At 33.8% G+C, this 18,784-nt stretch overlaps 1 protein-coding gene and 1 long non-coding RNA gene across 2 annotated transcripts; one reads left to right on the forward strand and one right to left on the reverse strand.

Annotated features, from left to right (window-relative positions):
- Positions 1–26: 26 nt before the first annotated feature.
- LOC148598126 (uncharacterized) lies at positions 27–4,654 on the forward strand. Its single transcript, XR_015918374.1, has 3 exons — positions 27–612; positions 4,049–4,190; positions 4,420–4,654. It is a non-coding gene; the product is annotated as an uncharacterized LOC148598126 (long non-coding RNA).
- A 481-nt stretch (positions 4,655–5,135) lies between these two features.
- LOC148598127 (uncharacterized) lies at positions 5,136–15,067 on the reverse strand. The gene is made up of 2 exons (XM_088560436.1): positions 14,948–15,067; positions 5,136–11,003 (listed from the first exon to the last, which is right to left on the reverse strand). Exon 2 carries the CDS (start codon positions 10,978–10,980, stop codon positions 8,563–8,565), a length of 2,418 nt encoding a protein of 805 aa, XP_088416562.1. The 5' UTR covers positions 10,981–11,003; positions 14,948–15,067; the 3' UTR covers positions 5,136–8,562.
- Between the last annotated feature and the right edge of the window lie 3,717 nt (positions 15,068–18,784).

The following is an 18,784-nucleotide window of genomic DNA, read 5'->3' on the forward strand; positions in this document are numbered from 1 at the left end:
CTTACGACTTTCATGTTGAAGTCGTGTTGGTGGTGCATACCTAGTTCGATTCGGGATTCATTTTTCTTTATGCTGATATAAGTTTTATCGGCTTTTTGTCATCAAATCTAGGTAAAAAGAAGTTTAAAAGCCTTAACCTAGGGTCAGCAGCCATTTACTTTCGATTTCCAACTTTGCGTGACGCAAGCGAGATTTGGTCGTATGCAAATGAGATTCCGTCAAACACAGATGGTCACGTGAGATCAACAAACACCGCCTTCTTTGTGTGTCTAAACAAGAGTAATTAAGGGAACCAAGGTTATAGCGGTAATCAAAAGAATGTAACCCAGGGACAAAGACCAGACATGGAAAACAGACACATACAACAAAGAACATAAAGTAACTAAAATCATACATACAAAATAACAAAAGTAAATGAGCAACTCGGACTCCACTAAAAACTGGGAGCATGGACCATGTGCACCGGTAGGGTAAGCTTGTGTACTGGAACAACACGGAGTCGATAAGTCTGAATTGGGACACTGGTAAATTTGGAATCGAGGTGGTAAATGAAAGAGATCGTCGTAAATTTGATGGACGCAAGTTTCAATGTGACTTTTAACAGAAGTTTTAGTAAGTTTCACTTAATTTTTCATTATTTTTATCCCTTGTCCCCTGCTCTTTTTAATTCAGTTCCCGCAATTTTATTCTAAAAAAAATGAAAAATTGAACCAAATTATGCGACATGCAAAATTTTGGCACAGGTCATTATATTGTTCATTCCATTAGCGCACTACACCAGCTTATTTAAACCCCCATTGGATATATATATCTTATCAAGCAGGCCCGGATACAAGGACTGGCGTACCGGGCGTACGCCCCCCATTAAATCGGTAGGAAAACAAATTTTACCACAAGTTTCGCCCCATAATATTTTTGCCTTGCTTTGCACTGCATTTAATTCAATTAACGCCCCCCCCCTAACTCAATCCTGGATCCGCCCCTGTCTAGGAACACAGGCGCGTAGCTGCCGTTAGGCAAAAAAGCTTTTGCCTGCACTTAATTTTGCCAATTTTTTTGGGAGATAAAATACATCCAGGAGAGGCATAAATGATGCTCTAAAACGCTATTTCCGCGGAGCTTCGTCCCTCTTGACCCCATAGCAGGGCTAAAAGAGGCCCCATCCCAAAAAAAAATTGACTCTTATTTTTGGTCTGATTTTTAAATATTTTGATTTAAAATTTTGTGCATATAGTGTCCAAACCTGTTGTTGTGTCTATAATGAATTGTAAGTCCCTATGCTTAAGTGTGCCAAAACTAATATTGTGTTTGCACTCTCAAGTGTTCAGGATTTGACCACTGCAGTTGTATCATGCTGCACTCTGTGGAGCTTTTTATTCTTTTTTGATAAGACGTGATCAGCTATAGCTATAAGTGTTTTGAAGGACTTGAATTATCTAAGCATGTTGAGTAAATCATTTATTGCAATTGAGCAATTAGGTTTCCTAAAATACTCTAGTTGATAGATACATTTGTATCACATATTTTTGTCATAACTTATTTTGTTATTTTTATTTATGCTTGATAAATAATGTTGGTATTATAAATGCATGTAACTAGCCTTCTGCGTTGATAGGGTTCTTGTTTTTTGTTGAGACCCTTTTCTTTCTTTAATCTTCTAAGTATTTTTCATAAAAAAACATATTTTTATTGAAGATTATTCATTGTCAAGAACCATCTCTTGATTCATACCAAATAGAATAAATATGTATTGCAAGACATTACATGACTGTAAACATTTGCAACTCGTGCTTTTATGTGATGAAAAGAATTATGTGAATTTAGAATTCAGAGTATAGATTACTTCTAAATAAATTATTTTATGTTTGTGCAGTTTTTGGTTATTATATGTATGCAGTTAGGATCCCGAGATAAGTGTTGAGGAACCCTTGTTAGATTTGCTGCCAAGATGCCAAATGTTTATTTGGCTTTGGTATTGTCTCATTTATGAAAAAGAGTCTTTTAAACTTCTCTACAAACTAATGACCTCAAGAAATCATTTTGAATCGTCATTCCTAATAATTAGGTTTTAAATTCCAACTTCACTTTGTGTAATAGTGTAATACTCTCGTGCACCATAGTCGCACATTTCTATATCTATAGTTTGGAATTGTGATACATGTAAATGCATACTTGCAAGAATATGAATTCCAAAATACCTTGTGTTGGAGGTTGGACTTGACCATATACATCTAATGATATTTCTCAGGTGTAAAACTGTCAATAGCAAGGATCAGTTGATCAAATTATTTAAAAAAATACACTTTTGAGGATTGAGCATTAAAAGGAAATTGTTATCATTTTTTAGCCTTTAAGGTGACCTTAACCTTTAAACTTTTGGTTGTTAAATGTCTCTATTATGACACACTATCAAAGTTGTATGCAAACTTAAAGTATTGTGAAAAACAAAAGAGATAATCTGAAACGAGACACCAAAAAATATATAATTGATTACCAGTCTACATCTCACGACATTGACCATGACATTACGAATCTTAATTCATAGAAATTGGCACGGTAAAAGTCTCTGAATTTTTTTACAACATAAACAATAACTAAAGTTATTTTTAGTGCCTCAAAAAATGTTGTATTTCTTGATTCCTTAATTTCTGAATTTGTGCCTTTTCTTCTATTTCTATTTTTAGTAACAACCATACATGTCTAAAAATAGAACAAGCTATAGCTATGAGAATTTTATTAGTTTCAATTGATAAGAACGTCTTTGTGGTTCCTCTTGAGGTATATAGTAGTATATTATAATAAAGTGGTTACTGTCATTTGAATAGTTCTTGCACCCCCTAACCCCCAAAATATGGCAAAAAGGGGGGTAATATAACCAAGCCCTGTGCTAATCGCATCTACCCGAAAGAACTTGAGATAAAGGATACAACAGACACTGTGAAGTCAGCCTCATATCTTAACTATACTCAGAAATCGATGGTAAAGGAAACTATTGACCAAACTTTACGACAAATGTGACGACTTTTCATTCAGAATTGTCTACTTTCCTTTCATTTGTGGCAACATCCCCTCGGATCCTGCGTATGGAGTGTTCATATCACAACTCATACGTTATGCCAGAGCTTGCCGAAACTATCCGGACTTTTTGTATCGCGCTAGAACTCTAACAAATAGGCTTCTGGAACAGGGTTATGTTGCTACAAGATTGAAGTCATCACTACAGAAATTTTATGGTCGTCATCATGAACTCGTGGATCGTTATGGTGTATCCATCAGCACCATGAAAACTGATTTATTCAACGGGTCATAGTTTTCCTTTCCTCGTTTGTCTACCCCGGACTTGACTTTTTATGAGCAATTCGGCGGGTGTTTCTAGAAAAGCAGAGGACGCTTACCCTACCGGTGCACCTGGTCCATGCTCCCAGTTTTTAGTGGAGTCCGAGTTGCTCATTTACTTTTGTTACTTTGTATGTATGATTTTAGTTACTTTATGTTCTTTGTTGTGTATGTCTGTTTTCCATGTCTGGTCGTTGAACATTTTACGGAATTTTATTTTATAGTAAGAACCACTTGACACCTCTGCTTATAACTAGTGATAAAAAACCAAATTATTTTGCTGGTTGGTTTTGGGCCATTTATGGGTCGGATACCTTACGCGGCCCCCAGACCCCCTGCCGTAATTTTGCCTATACTTCAATTTGGTGTCAGTTACGCGCCTGGAACAGGTGCAGAAACTAAGAGCCACAAGATTTCTTCATATGAAATTTAAGAAGGCATAACACAAAATGAATTGGATGGCGTATGTATTTGACATAGAGTTAAAAATAATCTTGATTATTTTTTCAGTGTAACTGAACAAATGAATTATGAATGGGGAAAAAAGTGAGGGGGTGTCTTGTCAAAAATGCAATATATCCATGGATTGGACATGTTATGTGAAATCAATGAATGATTCAAGCCCATAAACAGTTTTGTTTAATTGTGTACATTTAGCATGATCACTAAAAATGACAACTTTTCAATTACATGTAACTGATTTTTGCTTCAGGTATCAAAGAAGGTTGTGCTACCATTCTCCTGGCATCACCAGAATATGTGATTAAAAAGCATTAGAGAGGCATCCTGTCAGAAACATTCTGAAAAAAAATATGTTTAGTTGCATATGATGAGGCACATTGCAAATCAAAATGGTATGTTGTATATAGTGACAAAAAGAAATGTATGCAGTACAGTTAGAAATCTACATGAATGTATATTTTAATAAAAGCAAACCCACAGTGTACTGATATCTGCCTCCCATTGTGTATTATGTTTTACATGAAAAAAGGTATTTTGTAAGGGTTACTATTTGAGTTGGCACACATTGTATATTAAGTTTTTTTTTACATTACACAATAAAAACCATGTTTAATTTTACAGGTGATTAGATTTTAGAGAGGACCATAGAAAAGTTGGAATTATTCAAAGTATAATAGATTCCACAATCCACACTCTAACTACAACTTCAACCAAAGACATAAAAAGGATATACCTGTTGTATTGGAGCTAAGTGAGGCATCTGATGTGTCAGTTTTATCAAACAATTAAAAGTTATATATACATGTACATGTACATTTGCAAATTGAAACAGCTAATATTTGTGTTGGATCTCAAATCCTAACATCACAATGTTTTTGTACAGAATGATGTTTTTGGCATTGATGCACAAAAATGATTTGTAAAATGGACCATGTCTTATGTTTTATTATTCTGTCTTTGTTCAATTTCTGAAGCATCAACCATCTTGTTAGTAAGGGGATAGTGATCTTTTAAAAATGTTCCAAATTCCTGAAAGGAATATTTTACTCCTCCATTGAAAAGTAGAATAATAACGATTCTATGTTTCCTCAATTACTAAACAAGGCATTTATTTTCGAAATGAAATATTGATTTCAGTTGCTTCTGAATTAAAACTAAATAGTTGTGCTTGTGCAATATAAATTTCTTATCTGACATCAAATATCTCCCCCTAAATCCTACAAGAATATTGTCACTGGAAGATGTAACTAAGTTTACTAGTGTATAAACATGTTTTATTTATGATGCATGTAATAAAGACAAGTGCAACATTTTTTCTAAATATGTAGGTACTCAAGGAAAGTCCAAACAAAATTTTAATTAACTAATGTGAATGTTATAACTTTCGCCATAACATACATAGGTGAAGAAAACTCCTCAGCAATTTAACAAATTGAAAGAAAATGTGAAACCCTACAATACAAGAATGTGTCCAAGTTAAAATAAAAAGCTTTGCCAAATGCAGCATGATACAACCACAGACAATTAAACTCTGCAAATGTGGACACAATATTAGTTATGGACACTTAACATATAGACTTACAGTTCATTACGGACACAACAAATCATTTGGACACAATATTGCACATTTTGAAATTCAATATAAGTATAAAGGTCTGCTTTAGAGTGCATTCATGGATCACTTTGTACTTCATTATCTAAAAAAATAGGGTTAATTTGGTAGGCACACTTAAAGTTCTTGTATTTATGCTTGGATTTCAAATGGCATTCATTGGAAAAAAGTTTCGAAATTGCACCTATTAACTCAAAAACCATATGAAATATCTGAAATCTGATTGAAACATGTAGGCACGGACTTTCATAAGGAATGTTATAAAAAAAAACCCAAAAAACAAAAAAAACTTGAAAATGATTTGTCAGAGCATGGCTTCCTTTATAATTTGTAAACTGTAAAAGATGCATGAAATCTAATTGAAAAATGCAGGCAAGGATTTTGATGTGACATCTACAAAATTTTTATACCCCGGACTTGACTTTTTATGAGCAACTCGATGGGTGTTTTTAGAAAAGCAGGACGCTTACCCTACTGGTGCACCTGGTCCATGCTCCCAGTTTTTAGTGGAGTCCGAGTTGCTCATTTACTTTTATTACTTTGTATGTATGATTTTAGTTACTTTATGTTCTTTGTTGTGTATGTCTGTTTTCCATGTCTGGTCTTTGTCCCTGAATTACATTTTTTTGATCACCACTATAACCTTGGTTCCCTTGATTACTCTTTCAAAACCAAACCAGAAATAAACAAGTATTTTTCCCCTTTATTTCTTGAAAAATACTTGTTTAGGGCCCCTTATTCTTACTTGGCTTAAGTCACAACCCAAACAATCAATGCAAGTCTGTTTATCGTGGTATAGAATGTATTAAACAATATCATAGGCATTGCTATACTTTTATTAGAGTTGTATTGTTAAATTCAATGAACTTCTTGTTTTAGGACCCATTTATGCCCCTAATTCTAACCCCCAAAATCTATACCAACCTTTCTGTTGTAGTTTGCAACCTTGTTTTAAAGTTTATAAAGATCAACCAACTAATACTCAAATTTTCACAAAAACCGAGTGTCTCCAGATGACCACAACAAATCCAAACCAATATGCAAGTGAACAATTTTTGGGGTTGTATAAATTTTGGTGATAATTTGGACTCAGTCCTGTGAATACATGTAGATATCTTTTATTGTGACCAAAGAGTATAATTTGGAATTTATGTCATCTATGGTAACTTATTAGGACTTACATGTAGTCAACAGAACCACACTGGTATTCAGTTGTAAGAATCAACCATACATTCATATGATGCAGTACATATATGTATTATTGATAGTTTTTTATAAAATGCAAAGAGATATGACTGGATTTTTTTCTGAAAATAATATTAATCTTTAACTTGGATCCAATTTCCTCTGAAACTGCAACCTTCTTTTTATTTGGATATCCCAACTCAACATATTCATAACTAATTTAAAAAAAATTAGAGTTGCAGGATCAGAGGAAATTTGAATGGTCTTCAGCTAGTTGCAAGTACTACATTTTTGGGTAGAAAGTCAGACATGAACATAATGAAACAAAAAAAGTTTAAATATGCTATATATAAATCCATGCAGAGATGTTTGGCAGTGAAAGAAAAAAATATTTCACAAGCTTGATATAATTGGGTTCCCTAAGCCCTCTCTTCTCCGTAGAATCTAAACAAAAAAAAAACAAGAAACAGGTAGACAGACATCCAGTTCCTCACAAGTTACACTGCCAGTTAAAATCTCACATTATGTTAAACTTCAATATATTAAGAATCTAAGCGATTGAAGATTAAAAATATGTGCAAAACATATTTAAAAACTGCTATTTAAAAATATGGAGCAATTTAAAATCCAGCAGAAAATGTATATGATTGCACCCTGCCCACCCCCCCCCCACCCCCACCACCCACTGCATTTCCAATAAATATTTCAATAACCTGCTTGAAAATTGCATTTAAACAATTAAATTAGGGTATTCTAAGGATGGGGTGCCACATGTAATATTTTACACGTCTAAAAAATTCATAGTTCGAGCAAAAGTATTGCAGCAGGATCACCAAACAACTGTAAATTGGATCCAACCTGGTGTTTTCATAATATGTAGTTCCAGTACACACGCTTGTTTAGACACACAAAGAAGGTGGTGTTTGTTGATCTCACGTGACCATCTGTGTATGACGGATGACTGCAAGAATTCCCTTCTTGTAATATTACAGGATTGATCTCTTAATTATTTGCAGAGTTATCTTTCTTGAATTCTCAGGAAGTACATATATGTACCTCCTGCTTTACAAGCAGGGGATTGAAAAAATTGGGGTTCAAGTGTAGACTACCATTTTCTCCTTTAAACCCAACAAAACATTTAAATAAAAGGGAATTTCTAATGTCCCCTTTTCCCTAAATGATTGATTGATTGTTGAGATTTAACGTCCGAGCAGCAATATTTCAGCTATATTCAGGCGATCCATTGCTGTTCAAAGAGTAATCAAGGGAACCAAGGTTACAGCAGTAATCAAAAGAATGTATTCCAGGGACAAAGACCAGACATGGAAAACAGACATACACAACAAAGAACATAAAGTAACTAAAATCATACATACAAAGTAACAAAAGTAAATGAGCAACTCGGAAAAACTAGGAGCATGGACCAGGTGCACTGGTAGGGTAAGCATCCTCTGCTTTTCTAGAAACACCCGCTGAGTTGCTCATAAAAAGTCAAGTCTGGGGTAGACAAACGAGGAAAGGAAAACTATGACCCGTTAAATAAATCAGTTTTCATGGTGCTAATGGATACACCATAACGATCCACGAGTTCATGATGACGACCATAAAACTTCTGTAGTGATGACTTCAATCTTGTAGCAACATAACCCTGTTCCAGAAGCCTATTTGTTAGAGTTCTAGCGCGATACAAAAAGTCTACATAGTTTCGGCAAGCTCTGGCATAACGTATGAGTTGTGATATGAACACTCCATACGCAGGAGCTGAAGGGATGTTGCCACAGATGAAAGCAGTTGACAATTCTGAATGAAAAGTCATCACATTTGTCGTAAAGTTTGGTCAATAGATTTCCTTTACCATCGATTTCTAACTGTAGGTCAAGATATGAGGCTGACTTCACAGTGTCTGTAGTATCCTTCATCTCAAGTTCTTTTGGGTAGATGCGATGTATCAAATCCCCAAAATTACATTATAAAATATCACTGGTTTCCATTTGTTGTACAATGGATGTTGGTTCATTATTTAAATCTTCAACTCTATGAACTAGTGGTTCATGTTCAGGAGTTACCATACCAGACTGATTTTCACCTTTTAAAATAACAGTAGCTGCATTTCCAGGGTCATTAATTGGGACAAAGTTAAGAACACCGTTATCATCGATTTCTGCAAAAACCACCCCACTGCTTTCATTGTCAACTATCGGTAGTATAATTCCGGACTCGGAAATACATGTAGCTGTATTAGAGGTATCCATAGAAATTTCCGGAATAACAATTATACTATGCATCGGACTAGAATTGTTATTTAGCCCTTCGTATAAATCTTCATTTGTCTTCTCATTAATGTTTTCTTCTGGACCCGTTCCTTCTGGTACTTCTGCTTCATAAAATAATGTTGGTCCCTCAGTAGCTTTGGAGTCTGTTTCAACACGAGGTATGTTTCCATTTGATTTATGAACAGAAACCATGTGAGGCATATTTTGATCACTATTCTGATTCTGATTTGTTGCAAAGGTACATGTACATGTATGTATTTTTGGCCCTTTAGACTCTAGACTCACATTTTGATACGCAGTTTCTTCTCCTTTTATCGTAACTGGTGTTTTCAATGTGTTGCTCTCGGAAGAATTGGAACCATCAGTATCAGAATTTAGTTCTTCCCCATTTTTGTTGCCAGTAACAGGTACTTCAAATAATGATTTTAATTGGCTGTATCCATCGGCTATAGCACTAGCATCAACGAAAATAATTTTTGTAGGTTTTTTATACACTTTTTCTTTCAAATCTACATCCTCAACTTCATCTGTTTTGTCCCTCAAAGGTTCAACGACAATTTCTGATTGAGTACCTTTTTCACAAACATTTAGTAAAGAAACCATTGTCCTTTTTTTATCTTCTGATTTATTTTTACTCTTATTTTTATGGAACAATTTATCAAATTCTTGTTTTTGAGCTCTACTCAAATCCTGAGCTTTTATTGCCTCTTCCAAATCACAGCTGTTCCCCTTTGTCTGTGATATCTGTGACTTATCATCATCATAGATTTCTTCCCGTTTAACAACCCCCTTCGAATCAAGCTTATTTTTATAGTCATTATACAATTTATATGTAAACTGGCATTTTCTCATGTGGCATCTGACATTGGCGGTCTGAGTAAATCCTTTTCCACAATAAGTACATGTGAAAGGTTTTTCTCCGGTATGAAGAACATTGTGTTGTTTCAAGTGATTAGCACATTTGAATCCTTTTCCACATACTTTACATTTGTAAGGCCTGACTCCTGAATGTATACGAAAGTGAATTTTCAAGTCATTTTTGCGTGCAAACAGTTTACCGCATTCTTTGCAAGGAAACGGCTTTAAGGGAGGAGGTTTATTCATGGCATATTTTTTTACAAAGCAGTGTTCCATACTTTTTTTCTTACTGATAAAGCCTTTACCACAAATCTCACATGTCCATGTTTTATCCCCATGAACAGCTTTTTCATGATTCATCAAGTTTCCATTTGTTTTGAAACCGAGGCTGCAGAATTGACATAGATATGGACGTTCATTAGTGTGAACTCGCTTATGTTTTTTCATTTCACTGTTGTTCCAAAATTCCTTCTCACAAATATCACATTTGAACTCTTTCTTTTGTGAATTATCATGCTTTGTTTTGACATGGTATCTTAAAGTGGTTTCCGTCTTCAACATCTTTCCGCAGAAATCACATTTATACAATAACTCAGTATTGTGAGATTTTTTGTGGCATTCTAGCTTTGACTTATCTTTACACAGCTTGTTACAAATGTCACATCTATACATCTTATTACCGTTCTCCTGCCAAAATATATCATGCTTCTCAAGTTCATGTTGGCAAAATTCGGCCTTGGATTCAAACTGAATTCGACATAACCTACAAAATAAACTGTGTGTGAGAGTAACATGCTGATTAAGACCATATTTATTTTTAAACTGTTTACCACACAATTTGCATTTTGAGCTTTCAGAGTTACTGCCATTATTTTCGGTGCAATTTTCTGTTACCTTGTTTTCAATATTCTCCTTTAATATTTCTTCTGATGGCTCAATCTTGATTTTATTCTCTTCCAATTGGTTTTCTTCCTTAGTTTCCTCTCCTTTTCTAGACTTTCTGTATTTATTTTCGTTGTTACCTGTTTCTTTCGTTGTTTTTGTTTTCAGCTCACTATTTCCAAATAATTTTCTTCTGTTGCTTACTCCATCTTTAACCACTTTTTCATTTTCCTGGACCACCCTAATCCCGTGTTTCACCTTTAGTTTGTTGTCTCTGTTTCTACTATGATGTACAATGACTCTTCTACCTTTAAGTCTTTTACTTTTTCTTGTTCCTATCAAGTTCTCCATGACCTCTTTTTTCTTGCTCATGCCTTCTTTAATTTCATGTTAACCTAAAATAATATAATACAATTTTTACGATCTATAATCAATACAATACGGTACTTACATGCAGAAGTGAATCATGTACGAGGAAAGGTGTCCAATCATGTCATTTAATAATCATATGACAATTTACATGCACCGTTATTCCCAAGAATTTTTTAATTAGGCAGGTGTTTTTGGTAAAACAGAGGACACTTACCATACCCTACCAATGCACCTGGTCCATGCTCCCAGTTTTTAGTGGAGTCTGGGTTGCTCCTTTACTTTAGTTTCTTTGTGCTATTTTGATTACTTCATGTTCTTTGTTGTGTGTGTATTTTTTCCCTGTCCTTGAAATTTACATGTATTCTTTTGATTTCTGCTTAAATCTTGGTTCACTTGATCACTCTTTCTTTTACCAAACATTAGGTCAGGTAAATCATTACTGTTCACCAGACTAAAGTTTTAGGAAATTATTTTGTGTAAAATCAGTGATTCACATAGATTTTTTCAGTATTACATGTACATGAGTAAATGAACATTTGGACGGGTAACTGACTGTTTTTACCAGAGCAAAACAAGCACTACAGGCCAAATTAAACAGTCAGAATAATATAAATTCCTGCATGCATGATAATGTAAATTGCTACAAGCAAAATTTACCAGATTACTGATAATGATTAGATAAAAAATTAATTCCTTTTCTTTGATTACAGATTTATGTGTGTGCATTTCTCATTGTTTCTATCCCAGTGTATTCAGTTCAATGTACAGTACAGCTTGCAGCATAGTCAGGTATTCATCAGACTATGCTGCAAGCTGTACTGTATATACTGACTTGCTGTATTGTATTTGTAGCATTTCAATGTCATTGTTTGTACAGTATTTTTATCATATGTCTGGTCTTTGTTTCCAATCCGAGTTCCATTTTCTGTTCTGAATCCATGTTTTCATCTTGCAAAACAATAAATATGATGATTGGGGTTTTTTAACAACCTTGAATACCATCACCAAAGAACTCGGAGTATATCCTACTAGCGGCTGGGCTGCTATGTTGATGCTTTGGTCTACTCCCAGACCACTCGTGGGTCTGAGAGCATTTCCCCAGTCTAACTGTTTGGGAGTATGTCAATGTGTAGAGTGAACAATAAACAGGCAATATTTGTTCATTTGAGAGATACCTGTGACTTGGTATTGGTTGGCAAAAAATCCATTAAGTGACAATGTCAGACATGGGGCATCAACTTTACATCATCATAACTTTTTTTGTTTTTTGAGATACATGTAATTGAAAAACTCTATTGGTTCTCTAAACTGCAAATAATACTGTGGAATCTTCAGATAAATATTCAGCTATTATGCTGTATATAATACTTTAAAATATGACAATATACATGTAGGAAAAATTGTGTTTTGTAATGAAACATAAGTACAGTGAAACTTCTTCAAACCGGACCCTCAGAAAACCGTCTTCCCTTCAAACCTGTGTGTTTTGTCTTCAATAGACCGGCCACCCTCTAAAACTGTACATCTGCCGGTTTTTCATAATTTTAGTTACATATTTCAAATAAAAACAACCTCTCAATTCCAGCCGTCCAGTTATTGTTCACCTGTAATAAATGTGTCAACAAAACTGTAAATGATTACGTAATATTACACAAGTAATAATTCATTCACAGACCGGTTTGCATTTCATCAGTGGACAGATGAAGGGGACAGTAGTTTAAACAACAAATTTAATCCAAACATTACATTTTGTCACTGGTTGGCTGTTAATTGGTGTGTACACACGTCAGGCAACCGGGGTCATTTAATAGTACGATCTTAACAATCTTTTAACTGTCATTTACTGCGACCTGTACCCAAGCCAAAACAACATAGGGGTGAAATTATTAGACTTTGTTGATAGGTAATTTACGAAAACAATACAAATAATTACATGTAATTACCATTATTTGATCTTGAAAACACATTCTTTCAAAACCGTGAACATTACTTTGTCCACAATACCGTTTGTAAAATCAAATCATTTACAATTTGATGCAAGCATTGAAATGTAATAAAAGGCCAAAAGTTTTGAATAGGCATTAACCATGTTTCGACCAACAAACTGACAAGGTGTAGGATTAAAGAACACATTAATGGAATCCGCTCTTAGAATGCATTGCTATTTTTCACAAAACTGGCCATTTTTTCTTGTCCCATTGGTGGCCGGTTTGGAGAAGTTTCACTGTACAAACTAATTTTTCAAGTAAGATAATCATAAATTTATAAACAAAATATGAATTTTTCCATCTAAATAAAACAGAACCAAAATTAGACATAAAATAACAAACTTATTAAGGTTTGAAAATTGGGGTAACTATCCTTAAACATTTACATCTTTATTATATTGTTTACAATGTATGTGCCAACTAATTTACACTTAATGAGATGCAAATAAGTGAATATGACATCACGTATGAGATTGGCAAACTGTACATGCCTGTACATTTTTTTGTAGTTGTACTAAAATTATCTAAAGTGAACACTAGATCTGTAAAAACATGGATTTCAATTTCTCTACAAGTTGGAGAAAATAGTATTCTACTATGAATCTTCAGGGTGAATCTAGACACTTTAAAAAGGTATGGTCTAAAATGTGTAACCCTTACCCTTGCCCATACCCAAATACTATTTTGCCCATTTCTTCATTATTCCCTGATATTTCCAGCTTGTAGTTGGTACACTTTTACAAAATGACATGATGGTTAGACTAGATTTAAATATTCTTAAATTTTTTTGTAGAAAAAATTAATTTTATTTAATTTTCTATTTTCAAAATGTCTAAAATGTGTAACCCAAATTCCCGTACCCAAAAATCAAAGTCCGGTATATTTGACATTAGAACATCATAATATTATCAAAATTTTCATTGACAATCAATTAAAATCGTATCACTCTTTTTATGAGACTTCAATGTTTTTCATTCTGGATAAGATTGTATCCATTTTTTGCTGGTACGGGGATTTCCACTAGGTACATTGCGGAATTCAAACTCAAACACTTAAGGTGAAGTTTTAACCTCTTAACGGCATGGTTTAGAAAAACATAAAATTCGGAAGAGAAATAGTCAATAAATTGTTGGGTACAGTGACTTGCAGTTACGCATTTTAGACCTTTTGACTTCAGAAAACCGATCAAACAAGAAATATCAGAAACATACATGTACATCATATTCTTGATGAGAAATGAATCGCAACGGACTTTTGCACATCTAATGCAATTTTCAGTTCTTAACATACCATAAGAATGAATATTTTAGCAAAATATTATTTGGGTACAAGGAAAAGTTGGTACGGGTTACACATTTTAGACCCTACCCTTTAAAAAGAAGGATGTTAGGCTAGGCTGGGGTTCCTCAGAAAAAAGTGTGCTATGACATTGTCTTAAATTTTGCGCATGATCTTGTTTCACAGTAGAGGACGAAAACTTGGTTAGTGAGAATTACTAGCAGACTAGAACTACAAGTACAATGTAAATGTATCCCTTGTCCTTGACCAGTAGGCATGATAGGGGAATTTAAGGTACTATTTTTTTCGTGTTTTGTTAAAGTTACCTAGTCCAAGTTGAAATGACCATGAGGCATTTTTTTTTTTGTTGAAATTCTGACATTTCAGTCAATTTGGAACAGCCAGGAGACCAAGGAAAACTAAAATTAAACCCCCAAGACACAGACGCTTGTTTCTGTCTATGACTATGTGGGGGGGGGGGATACTATCAAACAAGGGTCGACTACCTTCTACTTGGGCATTGATAGTCGACCCCTGTTTGATAGTTTTTCCCCTACATATACAGAAACAAGCGCATGTGCCCCAAGATGCAATACATGTAAACCCGTGGTAAAGAAAAGATTGTCGGATATTTTTGTTATTTGTATTCTTATTTAAAAAATATCCGATATAAAAGCGAAGAAAATGTTTTCATTGGTTACCGTTCTTTAAGTTCTGTAAACCCTGATATACAGTACACACAAAAACCCTAAAAATTCGTCAACACAAACAGGGGATGACACAAAAAGCTACAAAACTTCAAACGGAAATCATAATAGTAATTGCAAAAATAACTTGGACACAGACATGACTAATTTCCGGAATAAGGAAAGTCATGTGAAGATTCAAATACTATTCACACATTATATATTCTTTCTACAATGGAAAGTGTTAGTGTCATTAAAAATCTTATATTTCAAAATTGATTTTAAATACGGGCTCTAGTTAATATGGCAGTTGGTCAAAATGGCACCTATGTAAATCGTTAAAATGGCACCTGGTTAAAATGGCACTTGCTTAATAATATAGTCAAAATGCCACTTATTTTCTATAAAATTGCACTTGGTTTATTATTGTATTTTTGTAAAATATTTTTTAATTAATTGATGTCCCTGCTGTAATATGATTATATGATGATTATGCCTAATCACTCTAGTCAAAATTTAATTTGTGAAAGGTACCCTCAGAATGCAGGATTTGAGGTTTAAAATTTTCTTGGGGGTGGGGATGGGGGAGGCATGATCCTCACCGGTGATCCTGTCAAAAAATTTTTACCCCCTACCTAAAATTCTGGATCCGCCACTGATTACTATATTAATTTCAGCTATCTTTCAGGCTCATAGCAAATTTTACTTACGACGAGAATGGATATGGTGAATATGTAAAATAGATGAAAAATGTCAGCTGGTCTTCAATGAATGTCTAGGAAACCCTTACACCACTTGACAGGCTGCAGCTGCATGATCGCAAAACAACATTATACACTGTTACATCGAAATAGTTGCCTCTATATTATATACTCCGGTAACAAAAATGTAAACTGAAAGTGAAAAAGAAACAAGACATACAGAGGCCAGAAATTCCTGACTTGGGACAGAGTCCCTTGTATGAATAAGGAAACTGTTTATACGTTACACAAATGAAATTCACAAAAGAGTAATCAAGGGGACCAAGATTCTAGTTGAAATCAAAAGAATGTAATCCAGGGGCAAAGATCAAACATGGAAAACAGACACGCACAAAAAAGAACATAAAATAACCAAATCAATGCATACAGAGTAACAAAAGCATATAAGCAACTCTGACTCTTTTAAATCTGGGAGCATAGACCCCTTGCGCCGGTAGGGTAAGCGTCCTCTGCTTTTCTAGAAACAATCGCCGAGTAGAAATTAATTATCAATCAATGATTAGCTGTCCATAAAATGGTGATAGATCCAATTGGGATCCATTTTCTACTTGTCAATCATCATCCGATAGCCCTGATGAGCTGATTGATCACCGATTATTACTTGAGGTTTCCTGAGGGTTAATTACGACAGGATGTAGTTAATGAAGGTGACACTTCTTAATTGGCTTGGATTAACTTATCAACAAGAATGTAATCTTAGAATGATATTCACATAATTGTAAATAGCACTAAGGGGATATTCAATAGGGACAGAGCGGCAAGGCGCCCCCCATTTTGCCCTAGCTAGGAAACTGCATACGAGCCTTAAGATTTCAGCAATGCAAGACCTCGTGGAAGAAATTCCTCTATAACTGTTAGACGGGTTATTTTTGATATTTAGAATATGGTGTATTTTTATGAAGAGTAGTTTGGCATACTTACTCATCGTCATTCTGATACGGCGGCGAGTTTTTTTTTATGTTTAGTGTGTGAGTGACATTGTGAACGAAACTCCTTTCAAACTCGACGATTCTTTTGGCATATAATCTATTGCTATAAAAATAGATGTGTATACTGCACCACCTTTTTGTTTCTGCTAATTTTGTTGGAGTTATGGGACTTACACCATACAATAGAAAAGTGAACAAATGGAGGTACACGTATGTTTCCTTTACATTTTGTTACTGTTTGAATGAAGAATGAATTTAATTTTTATGTGTTTTAGTTTCCAATATTCTTTTTTGAATTGGATATAAACAAAAATAATAGTCAAAGTGCTGTTATCACTGAAGGTTTTTGATCGTTGTGAAAATAATAGCATACAATGTAAAAGGTCAATTTCAAAGATTATATGACCTTAAATAGAACTGTAATCATAAATTCTCATTTCCTATATAATTTAAAACTGGTTTTCTTTTCCTTAAAAGTTGAAAGTTAATGTTAATCTTTAATTTTGATTTCAGAGATATACATACCTGTTTACCTTTGGTACAGTTCATGTTGGAGTTTATTCCCTACTGACACTGTCTCATGTGGGAAATTTTTACATAAGAGCTATTTTTTTTTTTATGAAAAAAATTCAATTATTTCAATCTTTCACAGAAAATATAGTAATTTTAACCGAAAACATCCCACAAATCTTATATTTTTATGTGGGAAATTCTAAATTTTTCATTAATTTTGTGGGGAAGTCTCCCTGCTATATGTAGGGTAAAGAGGTATGAATAGGCTTTGTAGATCAATACTTTCATTTTACCTTTTACACAATATTTTAAACATCCCAAAATTAATTTGCAATTACATTCAAAACTGCTCGAGAAAAAAAATCATAGATGTATGCAAGACAGTCAGAATTTCCTCTGACCCTGCAACCCTTCTTTTTTTGAGGCAGAGCTTGTTACTTTTCATTTGGAACAGATCAGAAATGATTTATTAAACCAGAATGTAACAGAATATTTCATAAGTTGCATTTACATGTGGCAAAATATTGAGAAAAATGACAATCCTTTAATTCTTCACATATTTTATTACAAACAACAATGATCACAAAACAAAAAAAATTTCATTTACACAACCACATTAATATTGCAGACAACAGTTTAAATATAGTCCAAGTGTCTTTTTTTCACTTGTGCTTTTTATGCTATTTTTTTTTTTTTTTTTTTTTTGATAATTTAATTTGAACTAGGGGTGTGTATTGTAACAGAGGTGACTGTAGCTAGTTGATATTTTAATATTAACATACAGAAGACTCCCATTACAAGATATATGTAATATAAAGTCCCTGAATGGGGAGACCTGGTTATGGCCATACAAAACTTGAAAAGTCTACAAATGTTCTCAACCATTGAAATCAATTAACCATTTGAGATGTCATAAAATCATAAAATTTGATTGGAAGTTAAGATTATTCTCAGACTAATGCAATTTGTATTAAAATTTGTCCAATAATACATTTGTAAAAAAAAAATACTGAAAAAACACTGTTTTTCTTGTTAACTCATTTCTGTACATACAATTAAGTACCATTCTGTGTAAGAATAAGGCATTGGGTGGTGCATCATATTTCTCAATTTGTTTTTTTTTGCCATAAATGTATTCAATATATGTAGAAAATAACTGAAACACTATTTGGATTTATCCTGAAACATCTGTGACATAGATATTTTTTGACTGATTATATAGGGAAAAAGTGCAGGAAAATTTTCCAGCCATTTTTACATAGTGCATTTCAACTAAATTTGACCTATCAATGTCTTAAAAAGGCAAATTTTTCAAACACTTCGATGGTTATTTCTAGAGGTTATCTGGTATAACTACTTGGTTAATGCAATAGAATCTCTGCGTTTTTTTTGCTTCATGTGCCACAACTTATACAGATTTTGCCTGATTCTTAGACGGAGAAGTACTTAATGATATACAAGTTTGAGGAATGGATGGAATAATAAATGGAAACGATTTGAAAACTTCTTATATATAGCATTAATCTCAATACATAGCACAGTCCTATAAGGCCATAATAAAAATAATCATAGATTCTCATCCAACAATTTCAAAATTACATGTACATGCAGGGCAGGTGGGAGGCCAGGAGGGGGGGTAATATTTAAAC

Source organism: Perna viridis, chromosome 14 (assembly GCF_037379345.1).
Source record: "Perna viridis isolate PV_CMFRI_1.1 ecotype Kerala chromosome 14, ASM3737934v1, whole genome shotgun sequence".
NCBI classification, from domain to species: domain Eukaryota; kingdom Metazoa; phylum Mollusca; class Bivalvia; order Mytilida; family Mytilidae; genus Perna; species Perna viridis.

Excerpts from the sequence above, each read along its gene's own strand:
- LOC148598127 (XM_088560436.1), bottom strand. The coding sequence starts at position 10,980 with ATGAGCAAGAAAAAAGAGGTCATGGAGAACTTGATAGGAACAAGAAAA.